Genomic DNA, 18,334 nt, shown 5'->3' with positions numbered 1-18,334 from the left:
AATTTGATCTGCATTTACATTTTATATTTATATTTTTTTTAAATCGTATTATATAAAGTTCAAACGTCAACAAAAATAAAAATGCATTAAAATATTTTCTAGAATATTTTCTTAACCATTTAACTCAAAATGTAACTGATCACTCATTTTGATAGTTTAAAGTTTGAGAGTAACTGATTAGTTAACCATAAGATTAAGGCTTAATTAGGTGCTATCGATAGCATAAGGCCTTCCGTACTATGGCATCAAAAATCTATCGTATAAATTTTAAATTTCGATCTAAGTAGCTTAATAAATTAGTTATATATGAACTTGTAGAATACTAATTTTAACTATTTTTAGAAAAAAAAATTACTACCTTTTATGATTTATGAAAAATAACAAAAAGATGGGCTTTAAAAAAAAAAGAAAACTTGCCAATATTTTAGGTCATTTTTTTCAATCTTTCATAAATCATAAAAAATAATAAGAATTGGTATATGTAGGTTCATTATATAAACAATTAACTAAGTTACTTAGATCAAATTTTGAAGTTTATACAATAGGTTTTTGAAACCGTAGCACAGAAGATCTTATGTTATCTATGTATAGCACTAAGCCTTACTCTTAATATAATATCAAAGACAGATTTTAAGCTCACACTCTCCGTCAAGTCTCAATTATAAAAAAAAAATTATCTTCAAAATAGTGTGATATGTCTTTATACACATAACGTGACATGACTAAAATAATAGCAGACAGTTAAATTTAACTTTTTATTTCCGAATTATTTAAATTGTTTCATTGAAAATAATGTATGAAAATATAAAATAAAGAAATAATGTTGGAAAAAAAATTAGGTTAAAATAATTTTCATATATTGTTTGAATTTTTACAATAACGTGGCGTTACTTGCATAGTTGTATGATTGTAACATGCTCAATCGTCATTGTTTTTAATATTTTTCATGTGTCGTTTGATTTAGGAATCTAACTAAACTTTTGAATTATAAAAGTCAAACACATATAAGATTAATTATGTATATATATATATATATATATTTTTTTTTTTTTTTTGCAGAGAATAAGAATCAAATTTTATAGTATTATAATATATTTTACTCTAAATTATATAAAAAATATACATAAATAAAAAAATGAAGGTCAATTGATTATTATTCCTTGTTCTATTATTGTTATAAGTAATTATTTATTATTCTATTTGACTAATTTACAAAACATATTAATTTAAATTTTTAAAAAAAAATTGAGTTGAGATATTTGCAGGTTCATAAGATTTAGAATTGCAACATAGACTGTTGAAACTCTTAAGTTTGTTTCTCTGCTTAGGCCAAGCCACCATCAGGTGTGCTATAACCATTAATCCCTTGATTCAACCTCAAATCAGTTCACCAATCTCTCAATAGATTAGGTTAGAGTGATTATTCTTGAGTGTTCTTTGTGAGAGTCATTTGTGTGCTCATTTATTCATAGCCGTGTGACTTCCCGCTTATTCTATAAGGGCTCACTGGTTGGAGTTTTCTACGCATCTTTTACGAATTGGTTGCGTGACTTCTCAATGGTTGTAAGGACTCACCGGTTCACAAGTTGTAACATTTCTCATTGGATAATAGAAAGGCGCACGGAGAAAAGTAGTTGCGATGCCCTGAAGACATAGACCTTATTTTACCGAACTCCGTTAAGATATCACGTGTCAATTTCTCTCTCTATCTATTTTACTTGAATTGCGATTTAAATTTTCAGATTTTTAGTATTAAAATACCGTTTGCGACAACACTTATATCCGCCTCTGACTACCATATTAAACATAATCACTCATCACCCATTCATCACCAATTTAGCGTTGTATTTCAAAATTGTAAATTTTGAAAAATTATAAATTATAAATTTTGAAAGAGGTTGACTACGGTGAGCCATGGAGTAAAACGCATTTGTACTCCACGCCGTATTTTTATTTTGAAAGTTCAAAAAACTTATCCGAACCGATAAATGTGATCTCTATTTTTATTAAGCAATTTTGAAAATTATTGTTTTGCTGTGAACAGTACAAAACAGTAAAAAATTATGGACCATCGGATCAGCAATTTTCAAAGTGGCTTAATAAATAGTAAAAAAATTTCAAAAAATGTAAAATTTGATCTCCAAGCACATTTCAATATGGAGATCATGTTTAGATGTTCGGATCGGTCGTTTGAATTTTTAAAATAAAAATATAGTGCCATGGAGCACCAACTCATTTTACTCCATGGCTCACCGTAGCCTATCTCATTTTGAAAAATTATAAATTAAAGAATATGCAGATCCCATAAAAAATTAAATAAATCTTAATAGTTAGCTAGATATTGTTAGTATGTAGCTAGGTAGTAATTGTACAATGGAGATGTCCAACAGTTTGATATATAGGATTAGATAACCAAATAGTAAACCTTTTCTTTTTTATTACACACCTGAAAACTTCCATGACTTTGTTTGTAATTTTTGAGAGAATATTACAAAGTTAAATAATTGAGGATTGGAGGAGTTACTTCTCTATCAATTACTGTGATTTGTTAAAGCGGGAAGCATCAAGCACACAGTTTCAGTCTTTCAGAACTTGCTTTAAAAGAAATACAAGTTGAATAATATCAAGTTGATATTTGCCTCCTCCTTTCCACCTTTCTGATTTCATTTTCCGGGAATAATATTTTGAAGTGCATTGCAAAATTAAAGTGTGATGTGTCCACCAAGAGGTTCTAGTGAGCACAACTTTAAAAATATATCGGATCGGCTTTAAATGACAAATTCAAACTGTTGAAATTCATGTACTTCATGAGTGATGAATGTACATGCAAAATTTTAAAAGTTTCGATCATTTGCTGCAAGGCCAAGCGGTCAAAGAAATGAACATTTTACAAGTTATTTTATAAGTTGTTTTATATATTTATTTGTTATTATTTCTTTCACCGCTTGGCAAATGAATTTGAAACTTTCAAAATTTCACATGTACATACATCGCTCTTGAAATACATAGATTTCAATGGTTTAGATTCTTCGTTTGAAATCAATCGATATACTCTTGGAGTTGTGCTCACCAAACTTTCTTGGTGATTGAGCAGCACATCACACCCTAGTTTTGGTCCATTTTTCGTGTGTCGTTTGATTTAGGAGTGTAACTAGACTTTCAAACTATAAAAGTCAAATACATATAAGATTAATTATATAATTTTATTTTGCAGAGAATAAGGATCAAATTTTTCAGTATTATAATAAATTTTACTCTAAATTATATAAAAAATATATACATAAATACAAAACAAAAATGGAAGTCAATTGACTCTCATTCCTTATTCTATTGTTGTTGTAAGTAATTCTCTATTATTCTATTTGACTAATTTACAAAATATATCAATTTAAATTTTACAATTTTTTGAGTTGAGATATTTTGCAGGTTCTTAAGATTTAGAATTGTAATATAAACTGTGAAGCTCTTAAGTTTGTTTCTCTGCTAAGGCCAAGCCACCATCAAGTGTGATAAAACCATTAATCCCTTGATTCCACCTCAAATCAGTTCACCAGTCTCTCAATAAATTAGGTTAGATTAATTATTCTTGAGTGTTCTTTGTGAGAGCTATCATATGTTCATTTATTTATAGCCGTGTGACTTCCCGCTTATTCAATAAGAACTCACCGATTGGAGTTTTGTGCTCACCTTTCACGAATTGGTTGTGTAACTTCCCGCTAGTTATTAGGACTCACCGATTCACAAGTTGTAAACTTTCAGATTTTTAGTATTAAGATGTCGTTAGCGACAACACTTATATCCACCTCTGACTACCATATTAAACATAATCACTCATCACCTATTTAGCGTTGTATTTCCAAATTATAAATTTTGAAAAATTATAAATTAAAGAATATGCAGATCCCTTAAACAATTAAATAGATCTTAATATTTAGCTGGATATTGTTAGTATGTAGCTAGGCATTAATTGTACAATCTGGAGATGTCCAACAGTTTGATATATATATATATAGGATTAGATAACCAAATAATTAGACAGTAAACCTTTTTTCTTTTTTATTACACACCTGAAACTTCCATGACTTTGTTTGTAATTTTTGAGAAAAATAATTTAAAAAGTTATATAATTGAGGATTGGAGGAGTTACTTCTATATGCAATTATACTGTGATTTGTTAAAGCGGGAAGCATCAATTGCACATAGTTTCAGAACTAGCGCGCTTTCAAAGAAACACAAGTTGAATAATATATGATCAAGTTGATATTTGCCTCCTCCTTTCCGCCTTTCTGATTTCATTTTCCAGGAATGATGTTTTGAAGAGCATTGTAAAACAGCTAGCTATAAGTTTAGTGGAATTTTGGCATGCATGCATATATGCATATATAGCAGCGGCTGATATCAATGGTGCTTTCCACCTGATAGTCCCTATCAGGCTTTCAAAAAAAATATCACTACAACAAAGTAGACACTTTTTGCGAGGGAGAAAACACTTTTATGATAGTCGTTCGTCGCAAAAAGTACCGTCGTAAAAAGAAAAAACTGAACAATGGAAGTAGCCCGTCACAAAAAGTCACTTTTTTATCCTCGCGAAAAGTGTCCCATTATCAATGGTGCTTTACTGCTTTATTACTCTCTTTTTTAACAGATGCGTGTGCATTAATTAATGATGATGTTTTATTAGGTATATGTTTTTGTGTTACATATCTCTCTTCTAATACTCGCTTATCAATATTGATTTATTTATACATCACGACTAGAAAGAAAGAAAGAAAGAAAGAGGGAATTAATGAGCATTCATTGGGCAGCTTAATTATACAGAACCACTTTGATCAAATCCACTATGGGATATTTTATACTTAATCAGATGTTTGCGTTGCCATTTGTCAAAAAAGCAAACTTAAAGATATGTTTGCTCTTGGAACCAGTGTTACGTTGTAAATAATAGTATGTGGTCATCGAATGGACATGTTACGACCATGCGATTAATCGGGAATAATCGGTCATAATTGAAAATATATAATCGGTCAATTAGTCAGACAATCCATAATGGTTAAAAATTTGACATGTAAACACATCACTCGTGAAGTAGATCGATTTTAACGGTTTGAGTTCTAAAACAGAAAATGACAATTTTATAATTAAAAAGTATATTTGAGCTTTCAGCTTAGTATTGAACGGATATAAGAAAAAAATTATGTACAAATACATTTTTTAAATGCTTTGAGAGCCTACAATTAATGTTCCAAATATATATATATATATATAGAGTAAGGCTACTCTACTTTGCAAAGCAAAAGACCCCTTGTGCTTTGTATTTCAGATCATTGGATCTACTTCAAAAACTGTGCAGATGAAGATAGATTTGATTTCAATTTTGTCGCTGAAATGAGAGGAGCGCCTCTCCATTAACTGGACGGTCCAGTAAATAAAGAAGGCCCCAAACCTGTACCCCTCCCTTTCCTCTCTCTCACGCCATGGCAGCGACCTCCCTTTCTCCTTTTCTCCATGGCAGCAACCTAAATCTAAATCACACCAGAAATCTTCACCACCGCTCCTCTCTTCTCTCGGTGCCCACTTCTCCAAGAACTGCTTTTCTCCATCTACAGCGAAAACCTTTCTCCTCTCTCCCGATGAAGCTCTCTACAACGCCAACCTCTCTTCTCTCTCTAGCGTGCTACACAAAAAATTGGCTTCAAACAGTTGAAACGACTCAAAAAATGGGGACGTCTCCATATGGAACGATCTGGTGCCCTGGGTCTTCATCAGATGGATGGTGCTCGTCAGTAGAATGTTCGAGATTGTCTAATATATTTCAGTTTTTAGGAATATCCAGATTTGAACATTTTTGTCTAAATAAATTAGAGCTCAGACAAGCTACTGGTACCAGGTGACATAAGGATCTCAGGCAGGAATATGCAAAATGTCTGAAGTGGCAAAGTGGGAAGGAAGCTCTGGCACTCATTAGTACATGTATGAAGTGGATAAGGTATTTTCTTTAAAATTGAAACCTTATGCTAAATTAATAATGAAAATAAGGAATAAAAACTTATCATATTTTCTACTTCCTGACAGAGCCTTGAAGAATTGGACTTCCCTAAGTTTCGGGACCCCTTGATTCATTCCTTCACGCTTGTTCAAAAATAATGCATCAGTGGATTTTACGGTTCATTTGTGGTAGATTAAAAAATAGTGTCTGGTATTGAGAAAAAGAGTTACAAAAGAAAATGTATCAGATTGGTGAAATTAAATTCTGAATTTTTTTTCTTTTTCATTGATGTTGTTTATCAATGATTAATGTTGTATGGATTATTCGAAAAATCTTGCAATATGCTTTTGTGGTTTTTTCAATTTTTGTCTTTGAACTTCGATTATTTGGTGTTGTATGCACCAAGAAAACGTTTGTCAGAGGAAACTCAGAAGCAGCTGATGCCTTTCTTTGTTAATTGAGTTCATTCTTTGGTCTAATTGTTCCAGCCCTTTCACACAATGATTAAACAACACAATAAGCATTATTTTGGACCACATGCTTCAATGCTAGAAACAAAGTTCTATATACGAACTTTTTTTAAGCTCAATGACGTTTAGAGAGGAAAGGTTTTCGCTGTAGAGAGCTTCGTCGGGAGAGAGAAGAAAGGTTTTCGCTATAGATGGAGAGAAACAGTTCTCGCTGGAGAAGTGGGCGCCAAGAGAAGAGAGGAGCGGTGGTGAAGATTTCTGGTGTGATTTAGATTTAGGTTGCTGCCATGGAGAAAAGGAGAAAGGGAGGTCGCTGCCATGGCGTGAGAGAGGAAAGGGAGGGGTGGGGGTTTGGGGCCTTTTTTAAATTACTGGACCGTCCAGTTAATGGAGAGGCGCTCCTCTCATCTTCTCTCATTTCAGCGACAAATTTAAAATCAAATCTATCTTCATCTGCACAGTTTTTGAAGTAGATCCAATGGTCTGAAATACAAAGCACAAGGAGGCTTTTGCTTTGCAAAGTAGAGTAGCCTTACTCATATATATATATATATATATAGAGGAGGGTTCAAATGCCTCTATATTTTTGTGCCTCCATCTTTCTCCATCATTTTCAAAGTTCAAACAGTCGATCCGAACCGCTCAACCTAACCTCCATACTAAAATATGTTTGGAGACCAAATTTTATATTTTTAAGAATTTTTTTACTATTTTTTTAGATAGGTACAAAAATACTGTTTTTAGATGGTTCAGATTTACTGATTTTGTACCTATCTAAAAAAATAGTAAAAAAATTCCTAAAAATATAAAATTTGGTCTCCAAACATATTTTAGTATGGAGGTTAGGTTGAGCGGTTCGGATCGACTGTTTGAACTTTGAAAATGATGGAGAGAGATGGAGGCATGATGGAGGCACAAAAACATGGAGGCATTTTAACCCTCCTCATATATATATTATATCGATGATGGGGTACTGTACTACAAAAATGTGTTCGTGATAGGTTAAAAAATTTTAATAGCGCAATTAATAAATTACAATATATTGTTTTCTATAGCCATTATCGGCATTATTAAGTGAGAATATTAATCTGATAAACATTTAAATTCCTTTAGTAAAGTGTGAAGTCCGATCTTAGAAAAATCCCGTTCGAAATTGTGGTCGTAGGCTCATAGCCAATAAATTACAAGATTTCGTACCACCACATAATCATATGTCCGAATTGTTCAGCAAATTCAAAATTTAAGTTACTCCAGAGAATATGAAATGTCCTGCCGCAATTTTTATTCATAGAAAAAAAAATATTAAAAATAAGAAGCGTAGGGGAGAAATTTTAAAAATAAGAAGGCAGTATCGTGCCATTGTGTTCCTGCGGGATGCCATGTCAAACTTCGGTTATGCTGAAAGAAAAAAAAAACAATTAATATGCTGCGGGACGTCATGCGCTACATCAAACCCCTCAAACACCCCCCCCCCCCCCCCCCCCCAAAATCAACCCACAAAAAAAATAAAAAGAAAAAAGTTAATATGATACCTGAGACGCAACCTTTGTATAATAAGACTAAGGCGTTTCATATTAACTTCTTTTTTTTTGTGAGTTAATGTATAGCATGGCGTCCCATATTTATTTATTTAATTTTTTTTTTTTTGGCTGATGTATAACATGGCGTCCCACATTAATTGTTTGGTTTTTTTTTATTTTTTCCACAAAATCAAAGTTTGACATGGCATCCCTGCGAGACGCCATGACACGATACTGTCTTCTCGTTTTTAAAATTTCTCCGCAACGGTTCTTATTTTTAATATTTTTATTTATTTTTTTCCTAAATAAAAATTGCGGAATGTCCTGTATTCAGTATTATGCCTTGTGCTAAGCATTTGCAGAATCTGTATCCTCCGCTTTAATGGGCCGTTTGAGTTAATTTTCAACGAACGATCAAAATTCGGGCCGATTAGTTTCATAATGAGTCCGGCCCAATTAGTTTCTTTCAATATTTCAGCCCAATTAGTTTCTTTCTTCTCAGCAACAAGTCCATTTCTTGTCGAGAAAGAAAACCTGCGCATAAACTCCCTTGCAAAGGAAAAAAAAAACAAAAAGGAAAAACCCTCTTCTCTTCTCTTCTCTTCTCTTCTCTTCTCTGCCCCCATCTCCGACCATGGCGCTAAGAGGTGACTGGATGTACGAGAACAATGGCGGGTAGGTGCTTCTTAAAACGCCTCCTCTCTCTCTCTCTGAGTGTTAAGTTTTCCACTTTTCCTTTTGTCAAATTTTGTTGTCTGATCTGATGTGACTGTGCGACAGGACCTGTGTGGCGATAGCTGGAATTGACTACTGTGTGGTCGCTGCGGATACCCGTCTCTCCGTGGGTTATAGCATCCTGACTCGTGATCACTCCAAGATCTGCTCCTTGTAAATCCCTAACTAATCTCCTTTTCAATTTTCTTAGCTGAGCTTTTTTTACTTGATCTGAGTTTACTCCTATAATTCTATTTCAAATTAAATGCCAGGTGTGAGCTTAGCTTGTTTGTCCAATATTTGTGCCATCTAATTTTTTGTTTCTTTTCTGTTCACTCTAAAAGTTAGTTAGTTAGTTAGTTAGTTAGATAGTTGTAGTTGTATAATATTTTGTCTAAAAATGTTGGAATTTTGAGAATTTGGTATTTAACCTCAGAACTTGGCTAAATGCTTCTGATTAGTTTGATTGTCCATTGCTTAGTTCTGATGCTACTTTGCATTAGTTGGTTGCTTGGTGAGGGCCTTTAGGTTGTATTTTGCAGTGTAATGAATATATCTGTTTATAGAAAAGGTTGTAAATCTAACAAATCAACCAATATGTTATATTCAGTTGTTGCCCTACTGTTTGAATTTCCTTAGAATAATTAAGCTAGTACTTGGCCTGACTAAGAATGTTTGAAATATCAAATATGTAATCCACCTCCTTAGGGTTTCAAATTTAAGATTTAGCAAAGTCACAAAATGAACTTCAATTATATACCCACAGTGATGGATTTATGTCCTCTCAATTTCAAAATGAAAAAAAAAAAATGGTTATTGAACCTTTGGGTTGTCAAGTGTTACCTGACATCTTTCCTTGAGCTTTAGATTGGTAAAGTGCATAGAAATCATGTAGCATCTTGCTACATTCTTATCTGTACTGCAAGACAAGACTCTTCATTTTTCCAACTAAATTAGTTGAGCTGTTTCCTGATATAATTGGGGAGAATCTAACACTTGTAGTTTTATACTAAGATAACACATACCAGTACCATAATATTTTGGTACCAGTATTTTTAGGGCCCTTTCTTCTTGCCAATTGAAGGCATTTTTTTGTTCCCCGGGCACTAGCACTTGACAGAGAAATCCTTTTCTTTCTATATTCCTTATTTTGCATAAATAATGGGTATTTTCATTTATGTTTTAATAGGGCTGATAAGTGTGTATTGGCTTCATCTGGATTTCAAGGTGACATCCGAGCTTTGCACAAACATTTGTCTGCAAGGCACCTAGTAAGTATCTATTAGTAAATTTGTTTCTATTGCTTGTGGATCTGCTTTGGCAAAATACTTGACAACACCTACATTGTGGTATGTGGAAACCAGAATTAAGATGTATTGGTGAATTGCTAAAAGCCTAAAACAACGGGGTTTATTCAGGGAAGAAAAATATTGATATCTTTGGTTTCTACCAAATCATGCAAACTCGGCACTAAAGGAATGAGCTATCTGCACCATTACAGAAAAGAATCCAAATTGAATCTTGTATGTCAGGATTTGACAAAACAGTGGGAATGTAGATTGTTACATGTTTCTGAAAATGAGAACAATTGAGGTGAGGTTATCGTGAATTTTTAAAAAAAAAAAAAAACTATTGGTGTTTGTAACCTTTTTTACTTTCTGCTTCTTATGGGCTTGATAGTGCCAGAAATACTTAACTCTCAAATATTCGGCCAGCCCATGAATGAAAGTTGAGGCTGAGTGTCCTGTTGTAGTCTGATACATTCCTTTTACTTCTATGTATTCTAGTTATATCAGCACCAACACAACAAGCAGATGAGTTGTCCTGCCATGGGTCAGCTTTTATCCAATACACTCTACTACAAACGCTTCTTCCCGTACTACGCCTTCAATGTGCTTGGTGGCTTGGACAATGAAGGTACTGTACCAGACTTCAGTACCATTTGTTTTTATATTCACTTCTTTTTTGGGTCCTTCGTTTATGGATTAAAACTAAAATCATCTAAGAAAAACTAATCTTTAGTGAATTGAATAAATTAAACACAAGTGTCTTTAGCCTTTTTTTAGCTCTGGTACCCAAGTTTTGAAGTTCTGTTCTATATACATTTTAATTTTTAGGGACCTAAGTGATTCCCCTAGAAGATAATGGGGATGTATCATAATCATCCTCACCTTCATTTTTTTATTCAAGAGACACCTTTTAATACCATATACTTAGGTCCAAACTGGTCTTAGGAGGTGTAATAGGTACTTCGAGGCTTTTCAGTGGCATATGTTAAACTTTTCATTACATTATTTTTAGCCTTTAACTTGTTTGATTGACAGGAAAGGGGTGTGTGTACACCTATGATGCGGTGGGGTCATACGAGCGTGTTGGGTACAGTGCGCAAGGAAGCGGATCAACACTAATCATGCCTGTTTTGGATAACCAGCTCAAATCCCCGAGTCCTCTCTTGCTTCCAGCCAGGGTATGGTTTTTCTAATGTTCAAAATTTTAGTCTTGTATTTTTAGGACTAACTGGTCATTATTTAGTTTATTGGGGATTTTAGAAGATATTAATTTTGACAAAATCGAAGTCCTTATGTAGTTTTAAGCATTAATATGTTTTTTAATATATGTTTCTAAAGATTTCAAACCTGGTTACGTCTGAGAGTCAAATATCTGGTTTTTGTCTCTTTAGGGTTTGAATTTCTGACTGATATTCAGTTTGATTTTCAAGTAAAGCTTAACTTTAAAAGGTTGCATGGTTTGCACATCTAGTAACCTGCCCTTGAGTCTGCTTTGTTTGTCAAGGTATTTGTTATCTCAGAACTGAAGTTTATTAATTAAATTTGGAACAGGATGCAGTAACGCCTCTATCAGAAACAGAGGCAGTTGATTTGGTAAAGGATGTTTTTGCTTCGGCTACTGAGAGAGATATTTACACGGTAATTTGCTTGTCATATATTAGTTATTTTTCTTTTCTGTTATCTTTGCTCAATGCTCTTTAAAAAATGTTGAATCTACCCTACTAACTGATAATAATTTACATCTTTTTAAATTATAGGGAGATAAGCTTGAAATAGTGGTGATTAATGCTTCTGGCATCAAGCGTGAATATTTGGAGCTTAGAAAGGATTGAGGAGAATTATGTATGTCCCTTGGATCCCATTTTAGTTTGTTGGTGGTCTCATGTTCTGTTTAATTACAACTCTACTTACAAGCTCTGTTTGATTTTTCTTTCCCATATTCGGAGTATGATTGTTGGATATGTGAACTCTGTTGTGAACTTAAGAGGTATGAATTTAAAATTTTCAATTCATGGACGGGTCAATGAACATCATTTTCTAATGGTGGGGAGGAAACGAGGAAACGAGGTATTAATATCGTTCCACTTATTATTGACAGTGCAAGACATGTCCGCTTAAACCAACACGACGAAGCAACAATATTGACTTGTTGAGTACAGCCCCTAAGATTTTGTTGCTATGCCTATTGAAAAATCAAAACGCATGAAAATATTGGTTTTGTGCTCTCTGCCGTTGTTGAATCTTATGCACATCTTTAACCAAACTGAAATAAACAAAATCTTAATGAATCTTCCGCACAAAGTACATAATAGAGATGGAGAGCTAAAAACAAAATAACCCTATGCAATGCTCGCTCAGCCCTGGCTGCTTTCTGTCAGTTTAAATTGAAAAAAAGAAGCCTACTGAACACGTAAAAGCCATGAAATTTGTTCAAGATCATTGGAGAATTGAGTTGGTATCTTCTCACGTAAATGACACTACCAAACTATCGGAACTGTTTTCATGTATTCTTAGACGGGCACATACCATACGAGTACCGACGTGTGAAAAAATTGGTAATTGCAATTGATTGTTTGGCTTGTATGGCATGATAGATCTACACGGTAATTATTCATTTATTGACCATAGCATGTGATCATGACTTCAAGAGAAGGAAGGCATTCTTATTCAGGTATTAAAGACGTGGAAAAATTGGTAATTGTAATTAATGGATAGGTTTTTGTCCTCAAAAAGTCACATTGCAAACTAACACGGTCCCCCAAAAGAGACTTTAGAGGTGCTGTGCTCATGTTAACAATTGGCAGACAGAACTACTAGTTTATGGTATACACAAAACCAAGTTAGTGGAGAATAAAAGTTTCGCTTTGTTAATGATCCGCCAAAAACAAAAACAAAAAAGGGTAAAAAAAAAACATGATCCTCGCAGAACAAGTGACCAATAGGCTAAACTGTAGAAAGTTTCCGACTTCAATTTTCTGATGTATTTCATATTGTATAACAACAAATTCTCAATCAGAAGTAACAAATGTACATTCTCAATTACAGCATCCAAACAAGGCCTTTATTCTGAGCATCAATGTACTCTTGTGAAATCACCTCAAACCAAAGTAATGCGAAAACAATATAATGCATAATTAGGTCCAAAAGGAACATTACTAGATTTTGCATTGAGCTTCTACACTTTTTCTTAAAAGAGAAATCACTTCCTGTGGCTTCACGGCTTTAAAAATTGAACTTCCGGCTACAATACAATTTGCCCCCGCCGAGGCTGCTACATCAATTGTTTTGGGGCCCAAGCCTCCATCAACCTATTAAGAGCCAATTAATTGAAAATTTTAATTTACATACCTCACGATTTTTCTTATATGTAGGTCACTTATGAACTTTTTGTGGTCCATTGCACCAGAAAACTGAGATTAAATTTAAGTCTCTTTAGGCCAAATTCCAAGCTTGATTGATAGTTGGTCTAATTGGGACTGAATTGGGGTTTGAATCCATAGTCCATAGATAAAAATTGCTTAATGTTGAGTTCAGTGTTGTAAAAAACCGCCGTTTAGCCCAACTAATCAGCCTATGAGACGTTGGTGGTGACCAAACCGTTACGTATCGTCCGTTTTCCGTTTATATGGCCAATTAGTTGGTCCTTTATTATTCTTTTTTTCGGCATTTATTTGTTATATGTACTATACTTTGCCTTGTCTCATCTGAGCTTTTCTAAATGATAATTTCATATAAGTTTTTTAATTAACAATGAAACTAAGTAAAATAAGTTTATTTGATAAGTTGATGAGTTAAATTAATCATTTTTAATAGTTACAAGTATATGCACATAACTTTAATGAAAACATAAGAATATCCGCAAAATTTCGATTAATCGGCCGCATACCGATTAATCACTTGACGGTACCCAATCCGTACGACGAGCCTATACCGTTCATTATTTACAACATTGGTTGAATTTGCATTGTTGAGGGTTAATTAAGCAAATCATTACCTTTCATACTGGTACCAAACAACAAAACAACTGCCAGGCAAAATGTGTTAAGCATATGCAAAAATATGAACAATTTGAGGTTCGATTAGAATACAACACAAGTATTACCTCTATGTCAAGGGATGGATATTTCTTCCTCAAAACACGAACCTGCATTGAACAGAAAATAAAAAGAAAAAAAATCTCACTGAGTTAAGAGTTAATAGACAACATAGTCAAAAGTACAATGACATGTAAATTTTGGCAAACTCTACAGACCACAAAAGTGAACACATTTGTCATATAAAGAATATTCTGTAGGAAAGTTTAGGCAATTACAGAAGCAAATTAATTGAAATCTTGGAACTTGTGTTTGCAAACATATTACAGGGTAACCAGGATAGTTCCCTAAGAGGTACAACCTTTGGCAGTCTCATGCAACGAGTGAAGTCCACCAAATACATTATAAAAAATAGAACAAAAGGGAATTGCATAAGAAACTTGAGCTTTGAATGATGAGGATACACCTTAGAAACTAGAGAAAGAATCTCCCGTCTTATCTTCAACTTTTTTAAGTATTGTCAGCTTAAAAAAATGTTTTGACATTATAATTTCAATGAAAATTCAGGATGATATGTACAGGGAATATTTCTCATTTGCAGAATACTATACAAAAATGTGGCATGAAAAAATAAATAAATATGATTGGAACATATGACATGTGACCTTATCCATCATTTCTGGCATGAACTCCTGACCACCAAAGCCGGGTTCTACTGTCATAACTAGTACCATCTCCACGGGTACCTCTGCTTCCACCTAATTTTTCATATGTATAAAATTTCAAAATATCATTAAGGATCAACAATTCTTATAATAGTTTAAACAAAATTTCTATCTAAACATCACACATTTTCATAAGAGTGTCTCTTTTGTAATTTTTGGTTAAAATACCAGATCAGTACAGGAGCTGGTACAAAATAAAGCCTCTTATGTTGGCTTTTGCTCGTCGAATGTATCGACCAAACAGTAAATAAAGCCTCTTATTTTGACAGTATTCTTATAGTAGTAATATTAACACTTACAAGTGGGAAAACTTGTTCGATAGGCGTACCAGGTTTCAAAGCCACACCAGGCCTCATACCTGCTGCTTTGATCTTTTGTATAAGATCTTGCCAATTTTCTACAATAGAAGTTACCATAATAGCCCAAGAAATATTATTTTACAGAATTAAAAGACATGAGACCATCATTAAAGGCCCATTACAGTAGCCTATAAGGTTTCTTAATGAAGCACTCAAAAAAATTCATCATTTGTATGATTTAAGAATGCAATTGTAAAGATTAAGTTTACTTCTGTTTTGTAATTGGCAATACACTATCAATGTGTACCGCTAATTTTTTCTACAGGTTATAGAAACTACTAGTACACACAGGTCCTTGGACAAATACCTTTTGCAGGACCTCAAAACTATTCCAAACAATAACATTTAATAATCAATCAGGTAATTTCAATCACGCATGCATACGAACATTGGATGGTACATGTGTAAGGAAAAAACTCTACATCAGAATTTGTTGCCTACCTTGAGATACTTCCACATGAAATGTGAACCCTGAAGCACCAGCTTTGGATAGTGGTTTTACATAGTCCATAGGGTTTGTGACCATGAGATGGCAATCCAAATATGCCCTTAAAACAGTGAAGAAAAAGATAAAAACAAATTAGTAAATAAAAAGCTAGCGAATTTGAGTAATAATTGAAGTGAGAGCATATGACGTACCTTGAATGCTGCCTCAGGCTCTGAATCACTGGTGGACCAATTGTTAGATTTGGAACAAAATGCCTATTGTTATTTTTTTTTTTTGGTGGGATGGGAGGAAGGGGGAGGGAAAGAAGGAGGGGAGCAAGAGAGAGATGCTTAATATCAATTAAAGAAAGGATTCATAAGAAGCAAAAATAAAAATTCCTGACAAGATTATAATATGCATATCCTATTTAAACCTGGAAGTGTTGACCTCTAAAAAAGAAAAAAGCCCAACAGGAAGTTGCCAGCATACTTAAGAACAGCCAGATCTCAGTTTTCCTGGCTATTTTCTTTACTGGTATTGCTTTCAACATCTTTTCTGATGCTTAATTCCTTGACTTAGTCTTAAACATCAACTTCTATTCAAAAGATTCAGTCTTAACTCACCCGTCCTGTGAAATTTAGAAGCAATAGCAAGTTAGGTAGGATAACAGGCCAAAAATAAGGAAATATTTGAAAATTTCATAACATTTTGAAAAAGGTTAGAATATACACAATCATTTTGGGGTTAATTTTCAGTATACCCTTCAAGTCTTCTTTGGTTTACTATTTATCCCTGCACTCCTTTGTTATATCTAATATATCCCTCAACTCTTTTCATTCTTTTCTATTTACTCACATTTAAATGTTATTAAGATATATTATTTCCCATTATATCCTTGCTCTTTACTTGTAAAATTTTGTATGTTTTATCAGCAACTTGAATAAATTTGTTGAGCACGAATAAATTTGATAATGCCGTTCAGTCGAGATTCTAATAACAACTCCAGCAAATAGGCGAGCATTTCACGTGGCTACCATGGCATAGTAATTTACATAATTTTCCCATGTCTTTTCCAAAACAAAAAATAATAATATGTGTCCATACTCGCTAAAGTAGAAACAACTTGTGTTGATTTGGAGATGTCTGAAGAAGTAAGTGCAGCTTCTGATGACAACAATAGACCCCCTGACTTCACAAGCTTAATTTGAATTTGACAGCTGAGTTGTCCCAATTCTCTCTCGATGACTCTAACTTGGCCGTGAAAGAAAAGGCAATAGTGTTGTTCTAGGTAGAAGAAAGTTGCAACCGTGAAACCTAGTAGTTTAATCAAACACATTTGTGCTTCCATTTCTTTGTTGATCTGGACTGCAGAGCAAAGAAGCATCTATCTGTAGCTGTAGAAGAACCAACCACTGACAACCTCCAAAACCATGCACATGAGGTGCTCAATCAAATGCCCCTGAGACCATTGCTAACTCCATGTGCCTTGATAGTAGGAACCCCATTAACTCCATTCACCAACCTTGCATAAACCTTTGCTACCAAAACTGAAACATCAATTCCCCCTAAATTTCCCATGTGATCCAACACATTAATTCTCATACTACCACTACCACTACGATCCAAAATTGGGCAAGAAGAAATTCAACAGGCTTCAATGGAATGCCTATCGCAACTTTCAGAGATATACTCAGAATGCAAACAAATTTAAATCCTGAACACTTCACAATCGGGTAACAGACCTAGATCTAGATGGTGTTTGGGATACATGATGGTTATGCACACTTGGTATTTTAGATGCTCTGAATTCCAATTTTTATTTAGGATTTTTTTTTTTTCTGTTTTAGTTTTAGGTCTTCAAAAGTTTACTGGCATGTATCAAACTAAAATTGTTTGTTCTATCTATCTATGAAATTGCCTACGGCTCCAATAAAATAAAATAAAATACTCCAGCAAGTTATTGGGATTTGATGAAACATTCAACGCGATATTTTTGTTGCTTTATATTTTTACTCTTTGACCTCCTTACATATATCCAATTTTTAGATTGTATTCTTTTGTTACATCTAGCATTTGTAGTACTGGAAGCTCACACAAAATTTTCAATGGTTGTATTTGCAAATGACCCCCGGCATTATATTAAGCGAACCCTGCTCTTTTCATGGCTAGTTCCTATAATTGGAGCCGAACTTTACCGGAGTGTGTTGAGCAACATTCAATTTGAGCTTTGCATGGAAAATAAATCCTAAATGTTTAATGGAGGAGGTTAAAGATATATTCAAGCTGCTGGTAAAAGATGCAAACTTTATAAGTAAGAGCAAAGATATAATGGGAAAAAATAGATTTTAATAACATATTAATGTGAGTAATTAACATTTATGGTGAAGACATCATTTTACTAATTCAAAAAAATAAAAAATAAAAGTATCAAAGGTAGTTGAAGGAAAGTACCATGATGTCCATGTGGAGCCAATCAGCGCCAAATTGAAGCATCCTTTCGGCCTCAGAAGCAAGATTTGCAAAATCTGAAGAGAGCATAGATGGCGCTATTTTCGCTTTTACCTTCTCCATCTCTCTCTCTATCTCTCTCGTCGAAAATATCAGTAGAGGTTTGGAGTTGGGAGAGAAAATTGTCGGAGTAGCAAAAACAATCGCTCTTTTTTTCCTTTTTCTTCTTTTTTATTGATAAAACAATCGCTCCAGTCCTGTGGGCTATGGAGAGGACATATCATTTTTTCTGGAATAGCATCTTCAATGTAAAAACTATAGCGAGTCGAACCTCAACCGTATAAGTTGAAAAAACGAAAATA

General features: G+C 33.7%; 2 protein-coding genes and 1 long non-coding RNA gene across 3 annotated transcripts; 1 reads left to right on the top strand and 2 right to left on the bottom strand.

Moving 5' to 3' along the window:
- The first annotated feature begins 8,479 nt into the window (after positions 1 to 8,479).
- Positions 8,480 to 11,991, top strand: PBF1 (N-terminal nucleophile aminohydrolases (Ntn hydrolases) superfamily protein). The gene is made up of 7 exons (XM_078319274.1): positions 8,480 to 8,651; positions 8,757 to 8,864; positions 9,880 to 9,961; positions 10,478 to 10,607; positions 11,015 to 11,157; positions 11,531 to 11,617; positions 11,737 to 11,991. The coding sequence occupies exons 1-7, from the start codon at positions 8,611 to 8,613 to the stop codon at positions 11,809 to 11,811; spliced, it is 666 nt and encodes a 221-aa protein (XP_078175400.1). The 5' UTR covers positions 8,480 to 8,610; the 3' UTR covers positions 11,812 to 11,991.
- LOC144569094 (uncharacterized) lies at positions 11,223 to 11,570 on the bottom strand. Its single transcript, XR_013515973.1, has 2 exons — positions 11,455 to 11,570; positions 11,223 to 11,385 (listed from the first exon to the last, which is right to left on the bottom strand). It is a non-coding gene; the product is annotated as an uncharacterized LOC144569094 (long non-coding RNA).
- A 946-nt stretch (positions 11,992 to 12,937) lies between the features above and the next one.
- On the bottom strand, positions 12,938 to 18,192 carry LOC144569091 (ribulose-phosphate 3-epimerase, cytoplasmic isoform-like). Its single transcript, XM_078319273.1, has 8 exons — positions 17,976 to 18,192; positions 16,148 to 16,152; positions 15,737 to 15,799; positions 15,539 to 15,645; positions 15,038 to 15,135; positions 14,679 to 14,771; positions 14,082 to 14,123; positions 12,938 to 13,287 (listed from the first exon to the last, which is right to left on the bottom strand). Exons 1-8 carry the CDS (start codon positions 18,093 to 18,095, stop codon positions 13,135 to 13,137), a joined length of 681 nt encoding a protein of 226 aa, XP_078175399.1. The 5' UTR covers positions 18,096 to 18,192; the 3' UTR covers positions 12,938 to 13,134.
- Between the last annotated feature and the right edge of the window lie 142 nt (positions 18,193 to 18,334).

Source organism: Carex rostrata, chromosome 18, assembly GCF_964058835.1.
Source record: "Carex rostrata chromosome 18, lpCarRost1.2, whole genome shotgun sequence".
Classification (NCBI taxonomy): Eukaryota; Viridiplantae; Streptophyta; class Magnoliopsida; order Poales; family Cyperaceae; genus Carex; species Carex rostrata.
Note: the sequence above shows the minus strand (reverse complement) of the source record. Positions and strands in the feature narration are given on the sequence as shown.